Source organism: Drosophila obscura, unplaced genomic scaffold (genome assembly GCF_018151105.1).
Source record: "Drosophila obscura isolate BZ-5 IFL unplaced genomic scaffold, ASM1815110v1 contig_179, whole genome shotgun sequence".
NCBI lineage: Eukaryota > Metazoa > Arthropoda > Insecta > Diptera > Drosophilidae > Drosophila > Drosophila obscura.
In genome coordinates, this window is record NW_024542766.1 from 8,143,897 (window position 1) to 8,170,000 (window position 26,104).

Here is a 26,104-nt window from a genome sequence, read left to right on the forward strand (position 1 = left end):
ATGGTCTTAAGCTGTAAATATCCCCCCCGGGCGACAGAGAGACAGCGCAGCGAACTCTGGGATGTGACCCCAATCGACAATTTAACTCGTTTTGCATAATTTATGGCACAAAATCATGAACAAAACCACTCGGTGTGTGTGTGTGTGTCACAGAACAAGAATATCAAGCGTATCTCAGCGAATTGAGTTGTCTTAACGATACATACGAGTAGATAGTAGATAATGGCATGGGAAGACATGTGACTCTGTGACTGTGACTGTGACTGGTATTTAGAGATGATCCGTGTTTGGGTCTGGGGTCTGTGGCGCTTTCATTTTCCGCCGCATGCTAAAAGTTTTCCTGGTAAAATGGGAAAGTTGCCGGGCGAAAAATAAGCACCGCCTTGTGCCTCGTGGCAGCTTGATTGACAGCTTTCATTTAAAATCAAATCGACTGAAATATGCTGCTGCCACATGCTGCACTCTTTGAGTGTGTGTGTGTGTGTGTTCCACTACAAACCGAAACCGAAACAAAAAGCAAAAGTATTTCAACCATTTTTCTGTTCAAAGCACGCGCAAACATTTAAAAGTCAGAGAGACACAAATGCGCTGTCTTGTGGGTCGGTAAAGTTGATACAGATTTAAAACAAAAAACAACAACACCCAACAAAAAACAACAAAAACAAGCCTCCCAATACGTATGGGTGTTGCATGGTCATGGACTTTCACGATTTCCGTGTCCAATTGAGTCTCAAATTCGATTGAAAGACAACTGCAATTATGGTCGCAAATGCATTGCATTTTCCAATAGATGACACACTGCATCCTGCCGATAAGGCTTTGGGATATATACTGGAAGTCGCTTTCATTATCTGTGTGTATCAGTCAGTGTGAAAATAAGAGATGAAAAGTTCAAGATTACCATTCAATTACGGTGTCATAGGGGGTTTGAGCTGGACAAGACTTTTTATATGTACACGCAGCCTTCAAGCGGTTGACTTTCAACTTATATTTGTGACCTGAGGTTATCTCTGTAGCCCCCAAAATACGGAGATTTGAGCCCAAGACTTTGCAATAAATTCATTCACTTTTTAGCCTTTCGCCCTGTTACTGCATACACTTTGAAAGACTTGTATACGAATGACACAAGACTCTCATAAAGTTTATATAATAAGATTAAGTGCATCAAAAGCTGCCTTTTAAAGGTGAATTTTTGCACATTTTTTCACCTTTTAATTACACAAACTTTACATAATAGTAATCATTTCATTAAAATATTTTGCTACCCATTAATCTCTTTCAACTCCGCACATCCTTGTTAAAACTTGATTAACGTAATCATTTTTTTAAAGGAATACTTTTTGGCAGCCCAAATGACAATTCAGTATGCAATATTTTCTGCGATTTTCTCTGGTTTTTCCTCTTCAAACATAGCCCCATTAAAGTCTTTCCCAATCTTGTTATTTTCTTTTGGCCCACTTCTTAGACCGGAACCCAATCTATAATTGCATCTTTCAGTCCATGGCCAGTCTTGTGGTCAAACGTAGCCCCATTCCATTTTACAGAACGAAGAATCCACCATGCAAAAAAAACTCCACCCAATCTACAGGTACAGTTAGCTAACGTTCTGTTCGCGGCTTATTTGCTTACCTAACTGGTAGACTGGTGGGCTGGTAGGCTGGTAGACTGTGGCTAAGTGAACCGCTATTTGCCACACAATTTGTTCGAATTTATTTATTGTTTGCCCATTTACCGCACAATTTATGCTTCAATGCCCCAAAAATAACCCCCCCACAGACACAGTTAACTGTAAGATGCTCCACTTTAACAGGAGGGGATACTTATCCAAAAAGAAAGACAGAAAGAAAGTCTTGGAATTACCTAACACACACACAAACACAAGGTACAGTTGAAATTGGAGTTAGTCGAATTGGTCATTCGGTTAGAAGAAGTCTCAAGTAATTGATTTTAATGGCTGGTGATTTATTCCCCTCTGTTTCTTTTTCAAGCGTTCTCCTCCACCAGCCGATGGCCATGTCACCATGACAGTCAAAGAGAGCCAAGCCTCAGCATTCACTCGATCCGCTGGGAGAGGAGAGCAATTAAAGCCACGTAACTGCCAATTGGCTTTGGAAATTCTTTTGCTCTTCGACTTGGGTGCAGCCACAGAGTCACAATCCCACAAGGTTAGCCGGTTTCTGTACTGGCTTTAGCTTAAGCTTTACTCTTTTTATTCTCTCTGTCTTCCATTCCTTTGCATTCATTCCGCAGCGAGTCTTTTTCTTCGACTTTTATTGAATTGTGTGCCAGATTTTTGAAATTCTTGCCAGGAAGTTTAAGTTTTGTTTTTGTTTTCTTAACTCTATGCAAATGTTTTTACTGCGTGACTGCTCCGTATCTTTGTCTTACGAGTATATACTCGTCTAGGTATACTGCTGGCAGCTGCAGATTTTGCCTGCCTGATCATTGTCTATAATGTTTGCAGGCTGAAGCTCACTCACGGCGATTGCAGCATACTACAAACGAAAAGATCTTGTGTGTGAATACAATACATTAATTAATTAATAATGTGAGAATTTCTTATGTAAAGCAAACCATGTAGCAGGCGAGTCTTTAGCTATATAAAAGATATACCCACATATGTATGTGTACGAGTATTTGCATATGGGATGCATTTATTTCTATGTGTTTTTAACACTTTGTCAAAGTTAATGGTTGCAAAGAGTGCCAGCAAATGGGTACTTTCTGGCTTGAATGACTTGAACTAGATTTTCGAAATGTCAAGCTAACATGTGAGAACTTTTAATTGGTTTATTAGTTGGTGACTGCAGCAATCTGTACTCGTTTGGAAGTCTCTTTGCCAACTATTGGACATGGGAATACATTTTGTAATGAGTGTATTAATTATAGTTGAAAAGTTTTACCTTTACGGGTATCGTGGGATGTGAAACCCCACATGAAAGGTTCCTAGACAACTGAATGCAACTCTAAAATGAACTTTCATTTAAAAGTAATGGAAAATAAAGTATAAATTTAAAAGGAATACCTCAGTAAGACACTTCTTCAAATCAAGACATTTTCTTCAACTTATTCCCTGCTTCAATAGCTTAAAATGAAATCTACCTTCTGCTCCCTTTCCACAAACGATAACAAGTCACGTATTAGATTGTGGTTCCGCCACTACCCCAATTTTGAAGCCCAATTTCGTAATACTCTTGGCACATAATTATCTTGATCTCATATTTTGGGTTTGCTCAACCTCAAAAAAATTACCCACTTCCCTTCAAAACGAAGTAAAGTCAAGCCCTGTTTCAAAATCTTCTTTTTTACATTTTCCCTTAGTTCTTTGGCTTTAAAAAAAAGTGAAAACTTGGCTGCGGTTTGCCATAAATCTTCTTTACTCTTGTGCTCATTTCATTAACCCCATTCGTTGAGCATTTCCAGCGATGCTTTACTCGTATCTTGAACATAAAATCTTTTCGAAAAAGAAGCTGAAAGAAGAGACCTTCGCAGAGAACTCAATCTCTGGCGAGTGCGTAGAAAGCTTGATGAAAAACCAGAATAAAGTACACAAGTTCTTGGGAGGTTCTAGGAATTACTGGTTTCTTTTTTTTTAGTACTTGTATTAAGCATTGATTAGAGTTTAATCTTCAACTGAATCTAGCTATTTTTTGTTCTTGTTTTCTTTTGTTGTTCCCACAGAAATCAGTCAAGTGCGAAAGTGTTGACTTCCCTCAACCATCACATGAGCCACCGGAAAATGTACAAAAATTTGTTTAATTTGTTATGAAGACACGCGTATTTCACGCTTTGTGATTTACTTAATGCCTCAATAACATAAATAATATCTACCAAACACACACACACACACTCACACACGTAAAAAACCCTAAAGAGGGTGCAATGTTTTACTCTTTGATCCATAAATCACTTGAGTATATCCACTCCACACATGTGTGGTGCTTGACGACCCAGAAAGTTGCGTCTACCCTTTAAACTACTTGAGCTTTTCTTGCAGTGTATGCTTGAGTAGATGCCAAAGAAGCCGCAAAGAACTGTCCAAGAGAACAGCCAAGGGAGATGCTCATTTAATTAGCTGTAGCCTCCTCTTCTCCCAGCATTTACTCAAGCGTGTCCAAAAATGTGGAAGTTGCTGTTCTAGGTCTTCTCCAAATCGTCGTTCGACTCGACGCGACTCGACGCGACTCCCAGAACTCACAGATCTCTGTGTTTGTCAGTCTGTCAAAGTCGGATTGTTTGTTCATTGTTTGGTTCATCAATTTGTGGCATTTACAGTTAGGCGCAGGCGCGTGATTCTTAAGTGGCCGCCAATGGCGGTACAACTTTTGACTGACTTTTGGGTCTGTGTTTCTGTAGCTCTCGCACTAGCACTGGCCTCTGGCTTTGGGCTGTGGCTGTTGCTGTGGTTTTTGGAATTGTTCCATGACACGCAGGGGAAATTGATTCTTTTGGGCTAAAATGCATTTAGCATTGGGGAATGTGGCATTAATGAAACAATGTTTGGTATACTCATGCAATAAGCTTTACGTTTTTAGAGTCTCTATGTTATACGATAATTAATTGTATTCTTTTATTATTCATTATTCTTCTTTACACTTCTCTTACACATCAATGGAATCTAATAAAAATCCTCAAACTCTGACTCGACTTTAATTAAAACATCTTGCAACCCAACCCTATCTAGCCTTGGCGCACCCCCACCCCATATCATCCTCATCACCATCATCATCATTTGGCTGACACCAAATTCACTTGCTTCTAAGATATCTGACATCGCTGCTTGACAGCCAAACTAATGGCTGAGCATCTTAGTGCCATTAGTTGAGTCATAAAATCCCAAAAACAAGAAATAAAAATAAAAAATATCTTCAAATTTCAGCCCATATCTGTGTCGTGTTTTTTGGTTTATTAACATCCATCAATAGCCACGAAAGGAGGAAAAACTGAGGGGAAAAGCGGCAGAAAACTGCAATAACTGGCAACAGTTTGGCCTATTTTTTTATTCCGGTGTGTGTGTGTGTCTGAAACCAAACCCAAGCGAATGACTGCACCTAAAACAAGTCATCGACACACCGACAGACACCTGCATATGGAAAAACTTAAATGCAATGCAGAGAAGTAAGAAAAAGCATATGTATTTATGAAAAAACAAACGAAAGGAAGGCTTACTAAAAGAAACGAAGTGGAAGATACCCCTGAATATCGATCCTTCTATATAATATTGTATTCCGCTGTAATTGTAAATACAATGAAATTACACCTTTCATATTAAATTTAATAATTGCTGATACAGTATGAATCCCACATTTTCTGCAATGCAAGCATCTTCAAGTCCCCATAGTACCCCCTTTAAGGGTATCAAAATAAAAAGACTTAGGCAACGAACTTGTTTGGTAGCCATGGTCTGAGTGTGAGTGTGAGTGTCTTCTGGTGTGTGGTGTGTGTCTGCGCCCAGGCAGGCACAAGTGTTAATCAGCACAGCACACACACTGCAGCTAGTTAGGAGATGGACGCATGGAATCCGCGGCAGCTAGCAAGTGGCACAACGGGTAGAGCCACTCGGTACTGGAGCTGTAGGTAGATCCAGTGGCAAAGGCAGGAGCTCGTCAGTCAGTCAGTCAGTCAGTCAGCGCACAACAAATACAGCAACGAAAATAACCGTTAAGAAATCTCGTTTCCAAAGCCCAAGTCTGGAGTTGGAAATTGTTTTTATGGAGTACCCATACCCATACCCATACCCATACCCAGAGTATATTCTATATGCTGTTATGGCATGGCATTCTATGGAGCGGGACAGCAGGGAGCCGGGAGAATGGTAATGGAGGAAGGCTTAAACAAGTTTTGGCATATGTAATAACCGTTATCGGTCTCTGGCTCTCTTCCACCCATATAGATAGATGGTTGTAGGTGGCAAAAACTCAAGTGAAAGGCTTATACATATATATATATATATACTATATTATATGTATTACTCTCCTCCATGGTGATTGATTAACTTTTGTCATAACTTCCGTCATATTCTCCAGTTTCTGCATAGTTTTCAGCTTCCCTGAATTGTATTTCATTTCAGTTTGAGTCTCTTTTTTGAGTGTTGTGTCTCTTTTTTTGTTGTGTGCTAACTCGTTTAGCAGGTTGCTTATTGGCTTTTGTGGATTTTGTCATTATCTAAAGAATTTTTATGGCACAAAATGTGTGGTGTGGGTTTAGCTACGTTTATGACACAAGTCTTCATGACTGAACGAGCAGGGAGTGAGAATATGAACATGAAATATGCATTTTACTTAGGCTGAAAGCTTGATAGATGATGTAAATCAATGGGGGAGGGGAAAATTACTTGTAAATCTGCATAGATAATAGAAATTTGTTGGTTTTGAAAATGATTTCCTGCCTAATGATCTAAATTTGATTGATCTCTTAGGCCCTTTCTTGGCTTATCATCCAGGAAATTATTTTATTCATAGAACAAACTAACGAAAGAAAACTCCCAGTCATCATCGTTGATGATTTCTTTCATTTAAGCGCCTGTTAAACACCATGAAATCCACATTAATTGGATGAAAAATGGATGTAACAAATTAGAACACATTTTTCATGGTTCACAGAGATGAGAGTTTTTCATTAATTTCATTCTAAATTTGGGTCAACAACGAGATTCTGTTGCATGTATTTTGTATTTGTTTAGTCTATGTTTTTTAGTCATGAGTCTTGAGTCTTTTTGTACCGACACGTTAACAACCGGAAATCATTTATCTCCGATCAGAGACAATCAATTGCACAATTAGAAACTCTTAGAATTGCCAAGATACGAGAATTCTTAAAGACATAATTGGCGGGGCAGTAAATATTTCCAGCTTCAAGTTCAGGCGCACCTAAACAGCAAAAACTATTAAGAACGATAGGAATATACTCGTGGAATATCGACTAAAAGATACCTCGCACTATGTCGTATCTGTTTGGATTGAAGTCTTATAGTTACATATGAAACTATGATGCCACAGCTTCTATACCCGTTTCATGAACTTATTTCTCCTTCCTCCACTTGTTACATATTTATACTCCAACAGCAGATACCCCTATAATCCACTAATACCAATTATATTCGCAGAACAACCCAAAACCAATTGCAAGTGGGTACTTGCCATTTGGTATAATTATATTCGCTTTTGATTTATGCGCAAAGCTCCTTTTGTCTTGGTTTCTATGCCACACCTGCGTCCGGATTTAACCACGCACACGTGTAGTGTAGCCAATATCTCCCATGCAATACGAAATTCACGTTTAATTTTGGGTTTGGGATTTTGCTTGATTGGCTTGGGGATTGGGGTTTACTTACCATTTGGACAGGAGAACGCCTCGTCGGCTGTGATTGTTTGCAGCAATTGGCACAGCAGCAACGACAACAGCAAAGCGGCCAGCCAATGCGAATTGGCTGCCGTCGAATGGTTCATTTTGGCCCGATTAAATGACCAATTGGGCGTCCAAAGTCCGGTCAACAATCTGCAATAAAAAAGTGAAAAGTAATGTCAGTTGGGGTCACATTTTTTTCGGTTTTTTTTTTTATTTTCTGCTCTCGAATCGAACAGACAATAATCGAGAGGAAATTAGTTTATGGCCTCGCCCAAATTCAAAACTGGTTGCTTCATTCACACCTCTCCAAACACAAACACACCCGCACACTCACGCATTCTCTTATACTATGATACAAATAAATGATTAGCAAATTTATTCCCGCCACTGACTCAGTTCACTTCTGAGATTCAGACTCTGACTGGAGAGTCTCTGCGCTGAACACGTGTTTCTCTGCGGCGGCCTCTCGCGTTAGCTGAATGCGGTTTTAGAAAGTTTTTAGACCGCAGTTTGCAAAAAGAATTTTGCATACTACATTTGGAGTCCCCTGCCAGCCAGCCCCCATCCCACCAAACTCACCGGTTGAAGGTGAGCCATTAATTTAGCTAATCTCCGTTTTGGAATCTCTGAGAGTTGACTTTCAGGCGAGAGAAAATTATTTATTGGGGAACTTTTGAGTGGTGGAATTTCTGGGTATAGCTTATAGCTTCTACCCTGTCATAGATATTATGATCAGCTAATTATATTCCACTTTTCTTTTAATTCTTTACGAAAAACATTAAGGTTACATTTAATTCACCGCATAAAATTGATTTCTTTGAACAATAATGAGTCATAATGAATTCATTCAATTGCCAGCTTGAATGTTCAACCGAAAAGTACTTCATCATGAACTTGTTTAACACTCAACACACAAATATGTATATTACCAACAAAAGTCAAGAGTCGAAATGTGGCTTAGATATTTCTACGAGTACGGCAAAGTTTAAGGTTTTTCTTCTTTATGCATGCATTCAGGCATATACCACGATTGCGTTTCTCTGTCTCTTTATGTATACGTATATCTGAGCATGTTTGCAGTCACTGTGTCTGTCTGGCAGTCTGTCTGTTTGTGTGAGACTTTTCATTCATATCCAAAGCTAAACTAAATAAAGTCTGTCTGGGGCGGGGTCTGTTCGTGCGGCTTGCCCCTGGCACCTTCTACCGTTTTGTAAACGGAGATCGGGGCGCAAGGTTGCCGTTATTGTCAAGTAATTATAGCCTGGCCAACACAAGATGCACTGTTACGAGTGCCTCCTACTGCCGTTGTTACAGTTTGCATTTGAATTTGTTCACTAGCTGATCTTGTTTATTGGGGGGAAGGCACTTACAGTCAAGGCATTTTTTGGGGCGGTAGACTCTAAAGAGTTTAACAATTTATTGTTGCCTGTGGAACTGAATTACTGAATTTCTTAAAATAGAATTCTGCGCTTAATTTTTCCTCACCCCTAAATTTCTTATTAACATTTTCCTTTCTACAGAACAATTTTTATACCAAAATAAGGGTTTTTTTTTGGTAAAAGTGGATGTGTAAAAAAAACCCCCCTTATTTTTTTTTTTCCCACCACCCCCCCCCCCCCCCCCCCTTTCTTTCTTTCCCCCTTTCTTCTTTTTTTTTTTTTTTTTTTTTTTTTTTTTTTTTTTTTTTTTTTTTTTTTCCCCCTCAAAACCCCCCCCACCCCCCCCCCTTCTTTCCCCTCCCCCTTTTTCTCCCCCCCCCCCCCCCCCCCCCCCCCCCCCCCCCCCCCCCCCCCCCCCCCCCCCCCCCACAAAAAAAACCCACCCCACAAAAAAACCAAAACCCCCCCCCCCCCCCCCCCCCCCCCCCCCCCCCCCCCCCCCCCCCCACCCACCCACCCCCCTCCCCCCCCACCCCCCCCCCTTTCCCCCCCCCCCCCCCCCCCCCCCCCCCCCCCCCCCCCCCCCCCCCCCCCCCCCCCCCCCCCCCCCCCCCCCCCCCCCCCCCCCCCCCCCCCCCCCCCCCCCTTTTTTTTTTTTTTTTTTTTTTTTTTTTTTTTCCCCCAATTTCTTTTTTTTTTTTTTTTTTATCTGGGTTTCCCCCCCCCCCCCCCCAATCCCCCCCCCCCCTCTTTTTTTCCCCCCCCCCCCCCCCCCCCCCCCCCCCCCCTTCCCCTCCCCCCCCCCCCTTTTTTCCTCCCCCCCTTTCCCCCCCCCCCCCCCCCCCCCCCCCCCCCCCCCCCCCCCCCCCCCCCCCCCCCCCCCCCCCCTCCCCCCCCCCCCCCCCCCCCCCCCAAAACCCCCCCCCCCCCCCCCCCACAACCCCCCCCCCCAAAAAACCCCCACCCCCCACAACCCCCCCCCCCCCCCCCCCCCCCCCCCCCCCCCCCCCCCCCCCCCCCACCAACCCAATCCCCCCCCCCCCCCCCCCCCCCCCCCCCCCCCCCCCCCCCCCCCCCCCCCCCCCCCCCCCCCCCCCCCCCCCCCCCCCCCCCCCCCCCCCCCCCCCCCCCCCCCCCCCCCCCCCCCCAACTTTTTTTTTTTTTTTTTTTTTTTTTTTTTTTTTTTTAAACCCTTTTTTTGGGTTTTTTTCCCCCCCCCACTTTTTTTCCCCCCCCCCCTCACCCCCCCCCCCCCCTCAACCTTACCTCCCTCCCCCCTCCCCCCCCCCCTCTTTCCCCCCCCCCCCCCCTTTCTTTTTTTTTTTTTCCCCCCCCCCCCCCCCCTTTTCCCCAACCCCCTAACACCCCCCCCCCCCCTATTTTCTCCCCCCCCCCCCCCCCCCCCCCCCCCCCCCCCCCCCCCCCCCCCCAAAAACCCCCCCCCCCCAACCCCAAAACAAAAACCCCCCCCAAACCCCCCCCCCCCCCCCCCCCCCCCCCCCCCCCCCCCTCCCCCAACCCCCCCCAACCCCCCCCCTACTCAACCCACCCCCCCCCCCTCCCCCCCCCCCCCCCCCCCCCCCCCCCCCCCCCCCCCCCTCCCCCCCCCCCCCCCCCCCCCCCCCCCCCCCCCCCCCCCCCCCAACCCCCCCCCCCCCGGGTCTCTCACTCCCACACAAAAAATAAATAAAAATAATATAAAATTTTTTTTTTTTTATTTTATATTTAAATTTCATGGCTTTCCATACAAGACCAAAGGCAAAGCTGGCAATTTAAAAGTGATTTTCTTTTCCACTTTATTTGTAATGCAAAACCATCAAGCAAATCCAAACAGAGAGACTGACAACAAATCAGACTCCGACCAGTTTCGAAAACCCTCGTCCATTACAAACTTCCGCAAATTGTCTTGGAAAGAAATCTCAATCCCAGCTTAAAATTTAGTCAAACGCGAAGGCAAACGCCCTGCCACATGTTTCATTTGCAATGGGATACCTCTCAAGAAATGTTAGATAACTTTGTTGCATGCGAACAGCAAAGGCTTAAGCCCGAAAAAAAACATACAATATGTACATAAAAATAAATGAATAAAAGCCATTCAAAAGCGGCTTTGGCCCGGGGACGGAATCTGGTCTTGGCGGCTTTTTATTGAGGGAAAAAAAGAGACGGCGAAAATAATTTGCAAGTAAGCCCAGCGCCTGCACGCACGCACCACCAGCACCGCCACTCAGCGCTAATTAAGAAAAATAGAGAGATGCCAGAGCTCTTGTCTACTTTAGCTATACCCTTTAAGAGGGTATTACAATTGTCTGGAGATGTTTGCAAAGCAGGATACAAAATAATAGGTAAGAATAGATAACAAAACCAGCCTGAAGGTCTCGCTGCTCTGGCTACGATCAAATTGTACCATAGGATTAATCTTAGGCTACAATTTTTTAAATAAATAAAGATAACAAAACAATTCAAAAATGATTTTACACAATTAATTCAAATTGTATTACATTTTTTACGGTTTCTTCGACAAAACAGACTGATTGAATAATATTTTATATCACATCGGACATTTGCATTGCATTCTCTGCAAGAGCATCTTAATCTTCTTTGAAGTCAATTTTTTACTTGTAATTAAAAAAAACTTAATATAAGCAAAAAGGGCATTGAATTATGCAATGCGTTTGCTGTTCCTATTTTCTTTGGCGTGGAATTTTCTCAGTTTATATTATAGTTGAAACTCTTGTTGCAGCTGCTGCTGCTGCCACAAGTTGCAAGCCGCAGGCTTTGAGCCAGCCGCATTTTTTGTGCAATTAGCTGGCTATGCGGTTTGGCCCAGAAAGCAACTTGCAGCAACAACAGCAGCCGCAGTCGAAGCAGCCGCCAAACAACAAACTTGTTCGATACCTAACTGTTTTCCCCCTACCTATGTGTGTTTATCTACCTGTCCGACCGCATACATATTGGTGTGAGATGTGTGGGATGTGTACCCAAAGCATTGTTTGGCCAAAAGCCAAAGTAAAGTCTGGTGTAAAGTCGGATAAACTCAACTCAAATAAAGTCAAGTCAAACCCGAAGCGAAGTCAAGTCTAAACTCTTGACAGTAGTCGGCGGAAAGGCGCCAAAAATTATACATATTTTGCAGCAAAATGTATTTACTTTGCTGTTTAATGAAGCGCCGCCGCCGCTCATAGCGCACTGGAAAAAGGAGGGCGTGGATGTGGGCGGTGTGGAGGCTTTGACCTACCCATACCCATAGACCCGTAGACAGCATTGTCATTAGCCCATAAGTTGACTGTGAAATCTGTGAATTTGTGAATTCATTGAAGGTTAGATGGCATCTGTATTCACAATTACGTTTTTGGTAAAGATGAATTTAAATTGATTTTTTTTAAATAAATTAAAAAGCATAGAACTTGCGAGCTGTAATTTATAGAATATAAAATTATAAAATAAAATGATCTTAATTTCGAAAAAAAGACATATTTATATTAACTATTAAAGTAGATAAATTTATCCAAATTATAAGTTATACTCCAATTTATATGTTTTACCCCTGAAGTGCCTTAAATGTTCATAACGGGTAATATCCGAGAATTTTCCTTCATTCAGGGGACTAATTTCTTGATTGATTGCCGCCAGCGGAGCCATGTTAATTTAGCCAAAAACCGCTGGAAGTCAACACCCTGGCGAATATTTGGCTGACAGGGCATTATATAATCACAGCTAATGAGCATTTGGACAGACCGACAGCCGACAGCACGACAAAAAATCCAAAACCGATTCAAGCACGAACTAAGCCAAGAGGCTACCAACTCCAACACACAAATTGGCCAACAAAACATTTTCGAATTCTCTCCTGAAAGCCGAGAAATGCATAACCCGCAGCCGATGAATGCATATGGCATATTGGCTACTGCACAATATGCAAATATGTTTGGCGCGTTGGCCAATAAATAAATACAAAATGGAAGGAAAATTAATAGCTATTTAGCATGTAAATAAAAAGTAAGCCACCGACGAGAGTGAAAGGTCCGACCGTTCCGACCGTCTCTGGGGTGTGCGTTGATTTAGTGGCTTCGCTTTATTGGCCATTGAATCGGCTTTGATTATGTATCTTCATTATGCAGACACCCATCGAATGGTTAAACAATCATTTCGAAAGATTCACCAAACCAATTTGCATAAAAATGGGCGGCATGGGAAGTCGCCATCGGCAGAAAGGCGCAGTGGATTTTCGTAATTCCCATGACTGACACCGTTTAAAGGTTGATTAAGGTTTTATTTATGCATATAAAGCTAGAGATAATACGTGGAAAATGATTAAGCAAGTTAAGTGGGATCAAGTGTTCGGTACAGCATCTTAAACAAGTTCAATCATCACTTGACTCCAACAGATCTTGAAAGTTGAATCGTTGCCAACCTAATTAGAAATCTAATATATTTTCTACTATTTAAATACCACTAAACACTTTAAGGTTAATTATGCCTTCATTTATAAATGGCCAGAACATTTGCTAAATTATTGCTCAAGTTTATTTTATTATCCCCATTCTAATGGCAATAAATCTTCCAATCACAAACCAACAACCTGTGGCACATTCAACACTTTGCACTCCAAAACAACGAAAGACTTGAGCAACGAACTTGACAGCCGGCAGACAAGAGAACGAACCACTCATCATCATTATCATCATCAGCAGCAGCAGCAGCAGCAACAGCAGCAACAGCACCAGCAGAGGCATCATCAGCACCATCTGCATAATGATCAGAGCCTTCAAACAGAACAAAAGACTTGTGCAACAACGAACGCCACAAAACGAAAAACCTTTTCCATTTGCATCGGAGGCTGAAAGTTTCGCAATCGGAATTGAAAAACTGCAATCAAAATTCAAATATTTCTCTGTATGCAAAGCGGAACGTGGATCTGTCTGCGGAGTCCAACCGGTTTTCCCCCTCCCCCTCCCATCAATGGACCCAAGAGCACTTCGTTATTGATGACACCTTCGACATTTAGCCAGCAGCAAAGCAGCACAGCAAAGAAAAGCAAAATCAAAACCTTATAGAGAGATGACTAACCCGCCGCACAAAATGGTAAAAGTCAAACGGGGTACATAATTTCTGTTGAACTTTTTGTTGCTTCGACTTCTGCTGCTGGTTTTATTTTTTTTTTTTTTTGTCGATTTTGGTGATTGGAATTGCAGCTGCTGCCGGCTTGCCTTTTACGGACTGCGTTTAGTTTTCCATTTTCATTCCATCCCGCAGTTTTCCACCAAAAGCCCAAGACGGCAGGCGGGCGGGCAGGCCAGGCAGAGACTTTCACTTGTGCACTTGTCTGGGGAGCATTTCCAATGCTTGTTTTTCCCTCCAGCCTTTGGTGTTTTTCTTTTGGAGTGTTTTCTTTTCGCCTCTCTGTCAATATTGGCCACACAACCAACAACCAACAACCAACACACAACATAAACAGCAATCCAACACGTTTCCACTTTTTTGTTTAGTGTCTGCCCAACTAATGACCAAATATTATTTTACTTTGATTTTTTCTGTTTTTGTTTTACTTGGCCTGAAGGTCAATTGGTTTTTATGGGATTTCTTACAAATTGAGTTAGTTTTTTGGTGTCAGTCGATTGGTGGATCGAATCGGGAGAGCGCAGAGTGGAGAGGAAGTTTTTATTGCAAGAGAAACTGGGACACCCATTGAGGATTGAGTATTGAAGATCAAATAGTTAAGAGAAATTCATGCTGGGAGATTTCTTTGAGTTTCTTTGCTTTCAGGATCATTTAAAGATCAGTTAAAGACGTACTTAAATTCTGGACATGCATTCAGGTCGTTGCAATCTTAACCACTTAGCCAATGATATAGACAGCTGAGATTTGCCTTTAGTTTAATTGAATCTTATGGAGAAATCATTGGTAATTTTATCATTTTGTTGTCTAGATCAATCGAATCAACTTTGATTGACTTTTGATGAGGTTTCTCTTGGAATTATAATAAATGATCAATGAACTGTTCTTGAAATGAAAAGGAATAAGAAACTGAATTGAAAGATATTAAATATTTATGTCTAGATCTATTTGAATGGATATGGGAATATGAATTCTTAAAACCTGATATGGTCATGGAATAAGCACAAACGAGTGTCACGGTTCCACTTTTATCTATATATTCAAATAAACGTAGAAATATAAGAATAGTTTCTAAAGAGATATGATCGACGATTACAAATTTGTGCCAAAAGTTGTGCCCAAAGAACAAATTTACTTCCATAAAGAGATAAAATCAAAGAACAACTCAAAGTTCGTTAAAATTTAAACTCAAATTAAATAACTATATTCAACATTAAAGGATCATAACATATTTTAGTGAACCAAAAGATATGATCTAGGAGAAATTCGTTCAATTAACCGACAGATACAAATAAAGAGCACTTTCATGATTAAAGATCTGTTGACATACCCACTAATTAATCTCTAATCAATTCAATGGATGTTTCAGTGCTCTAAAGGTCCCACCAATATCGGGTTACTGATAAGAACCCCACGGAGAGAGAGAGATACTCTTTTTTGAGGCGGCTTTCTTTGTTCTCCAATCAGACTCACTCTCACTCATTGGACTGGAACCCCGCTCCTACATAATCCAATCGAATCCATTCCGTTATGAGTCTCCCTGCAGTGGGGTGTGAGAGGCAGAGGGACAGAGACCAAAACCAGATTTTTATGTAAATTTATGTTCTTTCTTGGGGCCTTCGTGATTTCTTTTCCCCCCTTTGGCTGTTGCTATTGATCTTTGGGGTTTAGAGCAGCAAATTTTTGTCTTTAATTTCGATGGTCAGGTAGCCAGCTGCAGCAGCCACGGGCAGCACTGGAGAGTGGAGTGTGGAGAGAAAACCAGCTGGGGCAGCTGCCCGTTCAGCGGAGAGACCCATTGAACTAGTTTCGGGCTGTGGCATGTAAGTTTTTATTTCTTTTCTGTATTTTTTTTTTTTGAATGCTTTCGGTATTTGGGTTACATGAATTGTTTGTGGCCAAAGTTTGTGGCTGTGGCTTGAATGGGGTTTCGATACGGCAGGAAAATAAAAGGGTTTAATGAGCTATGAAGGTTGTCATGCGGTGTACAGACACTTACGAGCTACACTTAACACTTAGTAGCATCTATCCATTGGAAGAATATGGTAGAATTGAGTTCAATGGATAGAATTAAATCAATAATATAGGCCTAAACTCAAAGCCTACATTTAGTTATACTCGTATTTAAGTTTCCAATTGAAGGCACACTTTTATTCAATTTTTACAATCACAAAAAACATGCATATTTTATGGTCACAAAACCCACTAAAACATATACTCCAAGTGTGAGCCATAAAAGCTATTTGGTTGAATTTCCTTTTAGGCAATTCATTCACTGGAAACTGTTTTCCTCGAGCAAGCAAGATCCAAAGCAAAACTCCATACTCTATACAACATACTCATATTTGTACGAGTATTTATTGTTTTTTTTTTTTTGGGTAACTTGCCACTGCCTTTGCAGCCGCCAACAGCGGCAGCAACATACAACATAAAAAATCCAACATTTTTTTTTTTCGTGTACTCGAACAGCAAAACCCGTCGAAAGCTGGGCACAAAATGGTCAAGTGATTTCTACTGGCCAACACTTTCACGGGCTGGAAAAGCGAAGCAAAGTAGGGGCAGTGGGTGCCGACTGCAATTAATGTTTAATTCCCAAATAGACTTGGAAAAAGTTTTGTGTGTTTTTCTTTTGTCTCAAGTTGGAGATTTTGTAACTGGAAATAAAAATGACTTGCTGCTGCCAAAGCAGAAGATGCCGCTGAAATGCTAAAATATGCAATGGGCCGGGCCGCACCTCAATACTGCACACAGGCAAATACATCACAGCCAAATACACACAGCCGAGTGGCCAAAATGAAGTCAGCGGCTCTTGTTAAACAGAAAACACACATCTACAACACTGAGGGAATTGAAGATAGGCCTGTAATATTTGAAAACAATGAGCGGGGGGCCAACATTATAACATCAGAAAGCTACCGAGTGGAAATGCTCTAAGAAAGCAGTAGAGAAAATCTGAAAGATTGACTTTTCAATGATCAAACTAAAGGCTGTTTGGATATTTTATTTTTTAAGACGATAAATGCCATTTTTTTTAAGAAGAGTTCCTACAAAGCAAATTTGTATGAAACCAAAGAAATTATAAGTAACTTCTGTGAAGAAAACAGCTTTCAAAATGACCCAATGAACCGCTAATATAGCTAATTAGCTAATAGAATATATCTTAATAAAGTTTAAGCCAGTGTTTCCATTTTCTAGTCCATAACAGCAAGGAAAAAGATATTCCACCTTCAAGATATTCCTTACCTACAAAGAACCCGAATCAAACTCCAAAATGCCTTCCACCCAGAGAGTATCAATATCACACAGACACACCACCAATGTATTCTTTTTTGTTGGTTTTTTGGTTGGTTAGTGACTTTTGAAATTGAAGACGATGACTGCTGCGTGGCTCAAGCCGTCAAGAATGCAGCCAAAAAGGCAAAAGCAACAAGTAAGAGGCCCAAAAACAGGTTAACACAAAAATATGCACACCACAGAGATACACCGACAGCCAGACAGACAGAGAGACAGACAGAGTCAAGAGTCAGACAGTCTGCTCAAGAGTTAGGGAGAGATCATTGTATTCGAATATTCCTATTAGTATTCGTGTGTGAAGCAGTCATGTGAATTATATTTGTTGAGACAGTATTTGTTTGGACACAAAAAAAAACTAAAGATAATCTTGAAAGTGAATGCTTGACGAGGACGGGACTGAGCGAAAAAGTCAGCTAAAAATGTGAAAATGCCAAAGTTTGTGGATAAAGTTGTTGGTTGAGAGAAGACGGTTAAAGAATGAACTAAGGAAGCAGGAAAAAATGTTTGAGTGTATAGATTTTTACTAGAATTTTTTAGGAAATAATCTAAATCTATACATCTATCTATCCATAATCTATTCAACGGTATTGAAAACACAATTTTACATTAATCCCTTAAACGTTTTAATTTTAGCCAATAACAATAGAACTCCCTCTTACTTTGTGGCTTTGTAGTCTCTCCCTCTACCGATCGCTCTCTCCCAGTGGGACTCGTACTCGTTAAATAGAAACTGGATCTTCTTAATGAAAAAAGCTGCTCAAAATATGTCATAATATATAAATAAACATAGAAAATCCGCCTATAAACAATCACCTTCTTATCAAATCCCTCTAACACTCCATACCACTTTGGTTTCTCTTCCATCAGTCTAGTATATAAAATATCAACACACTTTACCTCTCGTGTCTCGACTCGTCACACAAAGCTTAATCATTTTTCTTTTACGTTGCAACAATTGTCGACAATGACAGCGTCAAATGTTTTTTTTATTTTTTTTTGTTTTCTTTGTTTTTTCCCCCCGCCAGAAACTCAGCTCCACTTTTCCATACAATTCTCACAATTATATTTATAAGAAGAAAACGGAAAAACGCACACAAAGATGGTGAAAAGTAGAGATAGATAGTACTCATAGGAAAAATAAAGAAAATTTGTGGCAATTGTAACTAATCGACGGACGGACGGACGAACAAACGGATAGATGCCAGATGGCGCCGTGAAAGCGCCCACCTTGGAAAACTTATGAAATTGTCAACTGCTTTTCAACATGATTAGGCTGCTTTTTTCCCATAGAGGGGAGGGAAAAGATGACCATTAATTCGCTTTTAGAATGAGTTTGAAAATTGTCAACACTTTCACTGCGCCACTGAGACGGAAGTTGAGAATTTACCACAGATTGAAATCAAAATCAAAGACACTTTCGTTGAAGGGAAAGAGTTTTTTGATTGATGGATAAATGGGAAAAGATCTCAAAAGATTTCTGGCAACGCCAGTGCTTTTCTCTATGTATACTCGTATCAGCCTTTAGATACAGTTTATAAACAGCTCTCATAGAGCACGTACTGTAGCATACTGTGAGGATCTGGGATAATGGCCAAAACGACCTCCTCCATAACTACAAACTCTCAAAATCATAATTGTAATAGAAGTACGAGTAAATAAGAATAACTCACTTTTAAATAATCACCACTTAAACTACTTTTTCGTCGGTAAAGATCTTAGCTCAAACCATGGACATTCCACTGGCATCATCACTTTGATGGATGTCTCTTAAGATCAACTCTGACACACCCTCAAAGGGGTTTTCTCGTTGTATGGCCCAACTGACATTGGATATGTGGCCTGCGATTTGTCATTCCTGTTTATCGGGTTCAGGAGGACTCCACCCTCCGCTTTAAAAACTGGCTCTCCAAAATGTATCTGATTTTTCCCATTGACTTCTCGCACTTTCCGTACAGGTATTAAATATCTCGGATTCGAAGTGTTTTACCTGTGTTTTTGTGAATTGATTCTAGATACTTTGTTGGGTTTGTTTGTGTCTGGTTCTACCTGCTGACTCTTTGGCGTCAGCTGCCAATTATCCATCCACCCTCGACAAAAAAAGGTCACTCCTAGATGACTTTTTGTTGTTTCTGTTTTAATGTTTGATTCCTGTGAAATGGAGGGATTATAGATGATCTAAGAGCAGCAGTTTCCAGAAACCCGAAACTAGTTTTCTGTATTGAAATCAAGTTGGAATTCAAATGGGTTTATGTATGGTATGCGTCCCTAATGAGATGAAATCTGTGTGTAGGATAAAAGTAGCTAAAAATGTGTTTTTTTTCTACCTTTTGAAGGATTTTGTGTAATCTTTTGGAGAACAAAGAATCACATGTGTTGCCGAATACTTTCAGCAATTGTAGGTGAAATTTCTTTCAGTTTTTGTTTGAATTTTGAAGAGACAAAAGGTGAAATTGCTGATGGAATATTACAGGCAAATGTGGGAACTATTTTCTATATATTTAATCTTTTAAGGGAATAAAAGACGAAGTCCTATACAAAACCACAGCCATTTCTGTAAGTCTCCTACAATATATTGTTAAATTCCTATACAAAACAACACTAATAATACTCGTAAGCATTCCAATCAATCATCCAGCTATTTCCTACCTCATGACTCATTTCATTTCACTGTTGAATACAATTGCAAAAATCATTCAAATCCAAAGACTTAGACAACAAACTTGATGTAAAGACTTGTGCAGCAATAACTTTTGCTACCATAGCGACCCTCTACTTCCGTTTGGCTGCCACTAGCACCGATCATCAATATACAAATTATGACTAAGCCATAAGCCATAGCCCATCCTGAACCATAAAGCACGCGCTTCAAACAAGTTTTACTCGTTTAAAGCTTCGTATGGAAATGATTTTAGTAGAACTAACTCTTCTCTCTTTACAGATGAATTCTTTAATCATGGCACAAATTTCCATGAAGAAACGAGTTTATTTGTATTTGGCAAATAGCTTTGCCAAAAAAAAAAGGGCAGACAGACATTTTTTGGTTTTTTATTTACAAATCTGATGAGTGGGATTTTTGTGCCTCTTGGGTACGTCATTTGTTCTGCTTTTCACTTGAAGTTTCAGTGAAATTTCTTTCTACTTCTATACGGAATGGAACGAGCGTCTGTTTCTCTGTCTGTCTCGGGGGAGAACGCGGGAGAGTGCGTCTTGAAATTGAGGTTAACTGTTTTGGTAGCTCTCGCTTTTCGTTTGAGAGAGACCCCAGCATTTTATGGGGGATCGTCAGGGGCGCCCCCTCCACTCGACTTGGCCTTTATTGAATGAATGCGACAACAAAGGCGCGTCAGACACAGTCGTTTTTCTATGTTATTTTTTGTGAGTTTGTTTTGTTTAATAGAAAGTAAAAGAAATTGTTCTGTGTGCTACTTTATGGAGAGTAAACGGGTATCGTGTATGGCTTTATATGGACCGTAGCATAACCAGCAATTTTCTACTCAATCAATCGAATCAATCAATTATTTAAGCACAATTAAAACAAAGCTTTTAATTGTAAATGGTTGGCTAAAACGAAAGCATGCCATTGTTTTTATATCGAATGTTTTCGCAATGAGTGGGGCGTGGCATCATATTCAGTATTTATTTAATTATTTATTGATTGATGTGATGGCGGATAATGATGTCAGCCAGAGAGCGTCTGCATATCGTCATTGATGGATGGAGTCCAGGGTATCATAAGCTTCATTAATATCAGATATTCCTCGTCATTTTCTATTGATAGAAACCCTCTAATCTTCTTAGACCACTTTCCCTTCCACTAAGACGGAAGACACAAAAACGTGAATGAAAGTTTCTTGAAAAAGTTGTTGATTAGAATGATGGTTCCAATCGGATTTGTTGTAATTATTTAATGATTGCCAGACACGCATTGAAGATCTGTTTCTTTTTCTTTAATAAGCAACTGGAAAAATTGAAGCTGACATGATATTGAAGTTATTATAATGTCAGCCAAAGAGCGGATAAATATAGGTTAAGATGGATTCCAAATTTCTATAAAATTGCTTCTTTAGATCTACCACACCTACATCAGTTTCTGATGATTCAAAAATAGTTATGTTTGTCTAGTTATATTTCGTTTATTCCCACTTTAGTCTCCCAGTTTCATTTATTAGTCATTCTCCGTTGAAGTTTTTTTACTCTTTTCACTCCACTCTTTCTGTGGCATATTCGCCGTAGCCATTTCAATATGCAACTCACCTCGTGTTGATGCAGATGTAGATATCTACGAGTATATATGTATATTCCCGCTATATAGGTATGTATCGTTATATATCGTTTTGCGAATGTCCAATTTAATAATCCAATTTATGTGGCATGTCAGCTGGTTATCCTTGGGGGTTCCACAACGTTTCTTTCCCTTTTTTTCCCCGACAACTGCGGTGTCGTTTCTTTAGCGTTTTTGTTTTGTTTTTATGGCAACTTTTTTTGGTTTATACTTTTTCGTTTTATTTAAAAACTAAATATATATGGACAAGGCCAACGTTGCACTAAGGAGAGATACATATTCAAAGTTGATTAAAAAAAGATTCCCAAAAAGAAGAGAAGAAGGAATGAAAAATCTGAAGAGCGACACCATAAACATAATTTATGATCGGTTCTTCGGCTATGGTTCGACTATCTATCTATAGGTTTCTCTAATGGGGTTGGGTCTCTGTTTAATTATGCATGCCATGGAAGAAGAAACGAAAAGAATTATATTTGAGAAGTCCAAGCACGTCTTCGAAATGTGTTGGGAACATTTAAGTTTTTGGCTTTGGCGATCTTCCAAGGGGAATATTTATGCTAATGAAATGGAGGGCTGAAAGAATTCCTAAACAAATGACTTGAGCCACAAACTTTACTCTAGCATCGAGTTTAAGTTTAGGTAACGATTTGTAGCACTTTTTTCAACCACTAAAGCTGCAACTTTTGGACACTTCTTGTTTTGTGGTTGTTTTGCTGGCAGCTCCATTTCTTTTGGCCGTTGCGCAAAACACTTGCTGGCCTGCGCTGGCGTTTAGTGTTGCCTTTTTTGTTCAACCTTATGTCGGTTATTTCTACCCTGGTTAATGGGAGCGTAAATGCGCAGCTGGCATGAGAAGAAGTACCACAAGAGTACGAGTACCAACCAGCAGAGGCGTGTTACATACAAGTCTCTCTTTATGTTTGTCTGTTTCTTGGCTGCCGCTATTCTAATGCCAGTAAAAAAAAAAAAAAAAGTAAAGTGCAAAAGGCACAGACAAGTTAATGGAGTGGTAAAAACCGAGCAACAGCACACAACAATATCGTACACTGAAGCATATGGTGAGAGAGCAAAAAGGAAGAGGGGGAAATTACTACAAGTTCAACTAACTTGCGATGGCTAAGGCTAAACACCATAGAAAACACCACACGGTAGCCACAACGGTTTATAAAAGAAATATTGTTCCACTTGGAAATTGTCTTCCTATGTGATGATGTTTCCACATATACAAAATTCTGCATTGTTTAGTTTATACGTATATTCAAATACAAAATTCACAAATTTCTTCTTGAAAAAACCTCTTCCTATAATGTATCGTATTGAATGTATCTTGTAGACGTCAGCTATGGAAAGTTATTATTTATTATAGATTTATACTTGTAAATCTCTTTATAGGTTGTTCTTCCATGGCATTCATTAGGTTTTATAAGCGTTCCTTTAAGTTTATAATCTTTCATTAGAAAACAAAATTTTAGTTGATTAAACTCATTTCTATTGGATTCATTTATGATCTAGAGTATATAATCTATCCCTATTTCGTTTTTGTATTTGATTGGTTTAATTTCATTAAATACTATTCCCAAGAATCCTCGTAGATTTATCTTTCATTAATTGTGGTTCACTTTTTATTCTGGTCCTTAAAAATAAACACTATTAATCCGACAATAAATCACTAAATCCATTTAAATTCGTTTAAAAAATTCCTCGTTGTTTGTACATCGATGGCAATTTAAAGATCATAGAGCACACACGATCCCAGCACGCGTTTCCATTAAAAATCCTTGTATTTTATTTTTTTTAGCGAACCCATGCACACATACGAGGAAATTGCAAGAAAACAATTGAATAAAATCCAGTTTCGAGGGCAAATACATTCACAAAATGCACAAACACTGAGATTCTTAAGAGACAGAGAGAGAGTAAGATAGAGAGATCTATGTATCCGTGGAGAAATTCCGTTTACTGTACCATGCCACACGAAGGCCAGACTCAGACTGAAACTTGTTCAAGAAAAATCAACGACGGGCCACCGCCTGCACCTGAAGTTTCAGACCACGCACGCACACACAGATACAACTACTACTCTTGGAGCGACCACACAGATACTCGCGTACCACAAGACACGACAGCAAAATAAATAAGAAGACGGAGAGAAGGCAGAGAAAGAAGGTAGAGAAGGTAGAGAAGGCAGAGAGCAGCCGATAGGTAGAAATGTAAGACAAGAAATGAAAATAAAACAGTGCCCCCCGCTTTACAGATTTTCTTTTTTTGGCCTTTCAGACTTCTTAACGGCTTTCACGCACACACACATACACACACACCACACACAGATACTCTCATAGCCATAAACACACACACAAAAGCGATACATACACTTGTCTAAATCGATAATGCCGTTCCGCAGCGTCTCAACGTCGTCCACAACGCGCCACAGTTGAAAGCATACTGAAAAAGCTTCCGATTTCTCGCCATATAGCGGCAAACCGGCATACCGATCGTCGCCGTTTCAGTTGGCTTCAAAACCCGGCCTGGAAATGCCGGGCAACAACAGCGAATTCGCCGCAAAAATGCTAGCCCAACAGCGTACGTCTGAACGTGGGCTCAAACGCTGAGCGGGGATTAGATGTCCTTTTTTTCTTGAGAAATTTCAGCTAATTGCACGGACGGCACATGTGCCTCTGATCCGGGGTTTTACCCTCCCACTCCTGCAGGCGGCAGCCTGTTGCTGTTTTCAAATATTTACTACACCGAATAACCAGCGGCCATAAAGTGTGCAAAATGTGCGAAATGGCAAACGGAAGCGGAATCTACTTAGGGCCCAGAAACGAAAGACTGAAGCAACAAACTTGTTAAAAGGGTTTGCCACTCCCACACTCAGAGGGAAACGAAAGACTTGGCCAACGAACCCTTGCTAAAAGGGTTTGCGGCAGACAGTAATAAAAGTAGGAATAATAAAAGTAGGAATGTTACACTTACTCATAGCGGATACCTTTTATACTCATATCCGAGCACTTTGCCTGTTTGTTATCCTTCTTTATACTTCAGAAGATCGAGTGCTCTGACGCCAGTGGAAATTATATAAACATAGTCGTAACATTCTATCAATCAATCGTTTGTTACGATTTCACATCCTTTGATTTTCATTTCCATTAGGAGACACCATTCTAACTTTCTCCAACCTTTCTAGTTCCTGGCCATTCCTACGGCTCAGGCCGCAAGATTCCATCAATCAATTGCTTGTTGAATGATAGATGCTACGATTAAACTTCCTTTGATTAAGGATCAACGCTCATCATCAAGATGCGTTAGTACAATAATTAAGTACGGATATAATATAAGAACATATTTTACACTCATTTCGGGGCACTTTGTGTGCTGGTTACTCCGTCCTAATCTCGGGTTATTCCTGCCACTCAAAATTATAGGGTCATAGTCTTAACATTCCATCAATAAATCTCTTTTAATGAGGGAAGTTAGGATTCCACTTCCTTTGATTTAGGGTTTTTCTGCCACAAATGATCATCATAATTTGTCATGGTTAAGTGCCTAAAAGAGGTTCTGTAAGGAATGATTTAGGTATGTTATATGGATATATAACCATGGCCATCTTCAGATCGATTTTATTGTAACACTTCATTTGTGGGTGAGTGCCTAAATAGAGGATGTTTTACCGGATGATTAAGAGAATTGGAAGATGATCTTCCCCCATTTATTCTGCATCAAGGATCATGTTCACGTTGATCCAGTGGCACCTTCAGCCGACTTAAGTGTACCCTTGACTTGGACATGCCACCGGTAGAGCAGGGCACGGAAGTATGTAAGTTCCTAGGAAAATAATGTAAGATTGTGTTTAAACATGTTTCATGGATTTTAATTGAAGAAATTTAGAAGTAGATCATGAGAAAATGTAAACCAACAATTATAGATACTAGTTACATTTAAAGAACTTTAAACTCTGGGAAACTCAACAAACGCCATCAGGATTCCATCCTTTTTACGCTCTGACAAACATCAAACAGAAAAATACACTTCTTGAGGTCAAATGGAAACCCACATTAGCGAACACAACCATCCCTCAGAAAGAGGAAAACGTAAGCCAAATTTAGACAATCAGACAGCGACAGGTTGACGAAATCCAATGGTTGGTTGTTGGTTGCGGCCAACAGAACGGAAGTGCCATATTGGGTACACGCACTCGAATATTCCAACGACGACACCGCCACGCATGCCCAATGAGTAGGAGGAGGTGGTGGTTCTTGAGAGGCTACGATCCATTTCGGTTTGGTGAAAGTTTTGAGATTTCCATCAGAAATTTATGAAACAAAAAATTCGAAATTTTCAGTAGCATTGGATTTCAATGTTGAAATTCTGGAAAGCGCGAATGTCACAGTTTCTGCACCGGTTTGAAAATGCTACCTTCAGAGGTAGGCCCAAAGACGTGTCTAAATCGTACTACAAAAACGGCGGGCTGAAACCGAAGCCAGATAAGCAACCATTCACGGTTGTCCTGGTACTGGTGAATGTCGTACCCGGAATAATGCTGGGCACTTATATAGCCAAGAGGTTGGCATATTATCTGGAAGTCAGTGAACTCTTTGCGCCCGATCTATTTGACGATGATGACTAGACCAGAATCGACCAGAATCCGCCCCAGTGTCAGCCTCAATGTGTGCCCCATATCCTGTTCGTA

At 40.6% G+C, this 26,104-nt stretch overlaps 1 protein-coding gene across 2 annotated transcripts in view; it reads right to left on the reverse strand.

Annotated features, from left to right (window-relative positions):
• Positions 1–21,679, reverse strand: part of LOC111076497 — a 37,935-nt gene extending 16,256 nt beyond the window's left edge. For both annotated transcript variants that reach the window (XM_041592478.1, XM_041592477.1), the window contains exons 1-2: positions 21,390–21,679; positions 7,334–7,497 (exon numbers count right to left, since the gene is read on the reverse strand). In XM_041592478.1, coding sequence (XP_041448412.1) covers positions 7,334–7,448 — 115 coding nt within the window. In that variant the 5' untranslated portion in view covers positions 7,449–7,497; positions 21,390–21,679. The remainder of the gene's footprint in view (positions 1–7,333; positions 7,498–21,389) is intronic.
• Positions 21,680–26,104: the final 4,425 nt, after the last annotated feature.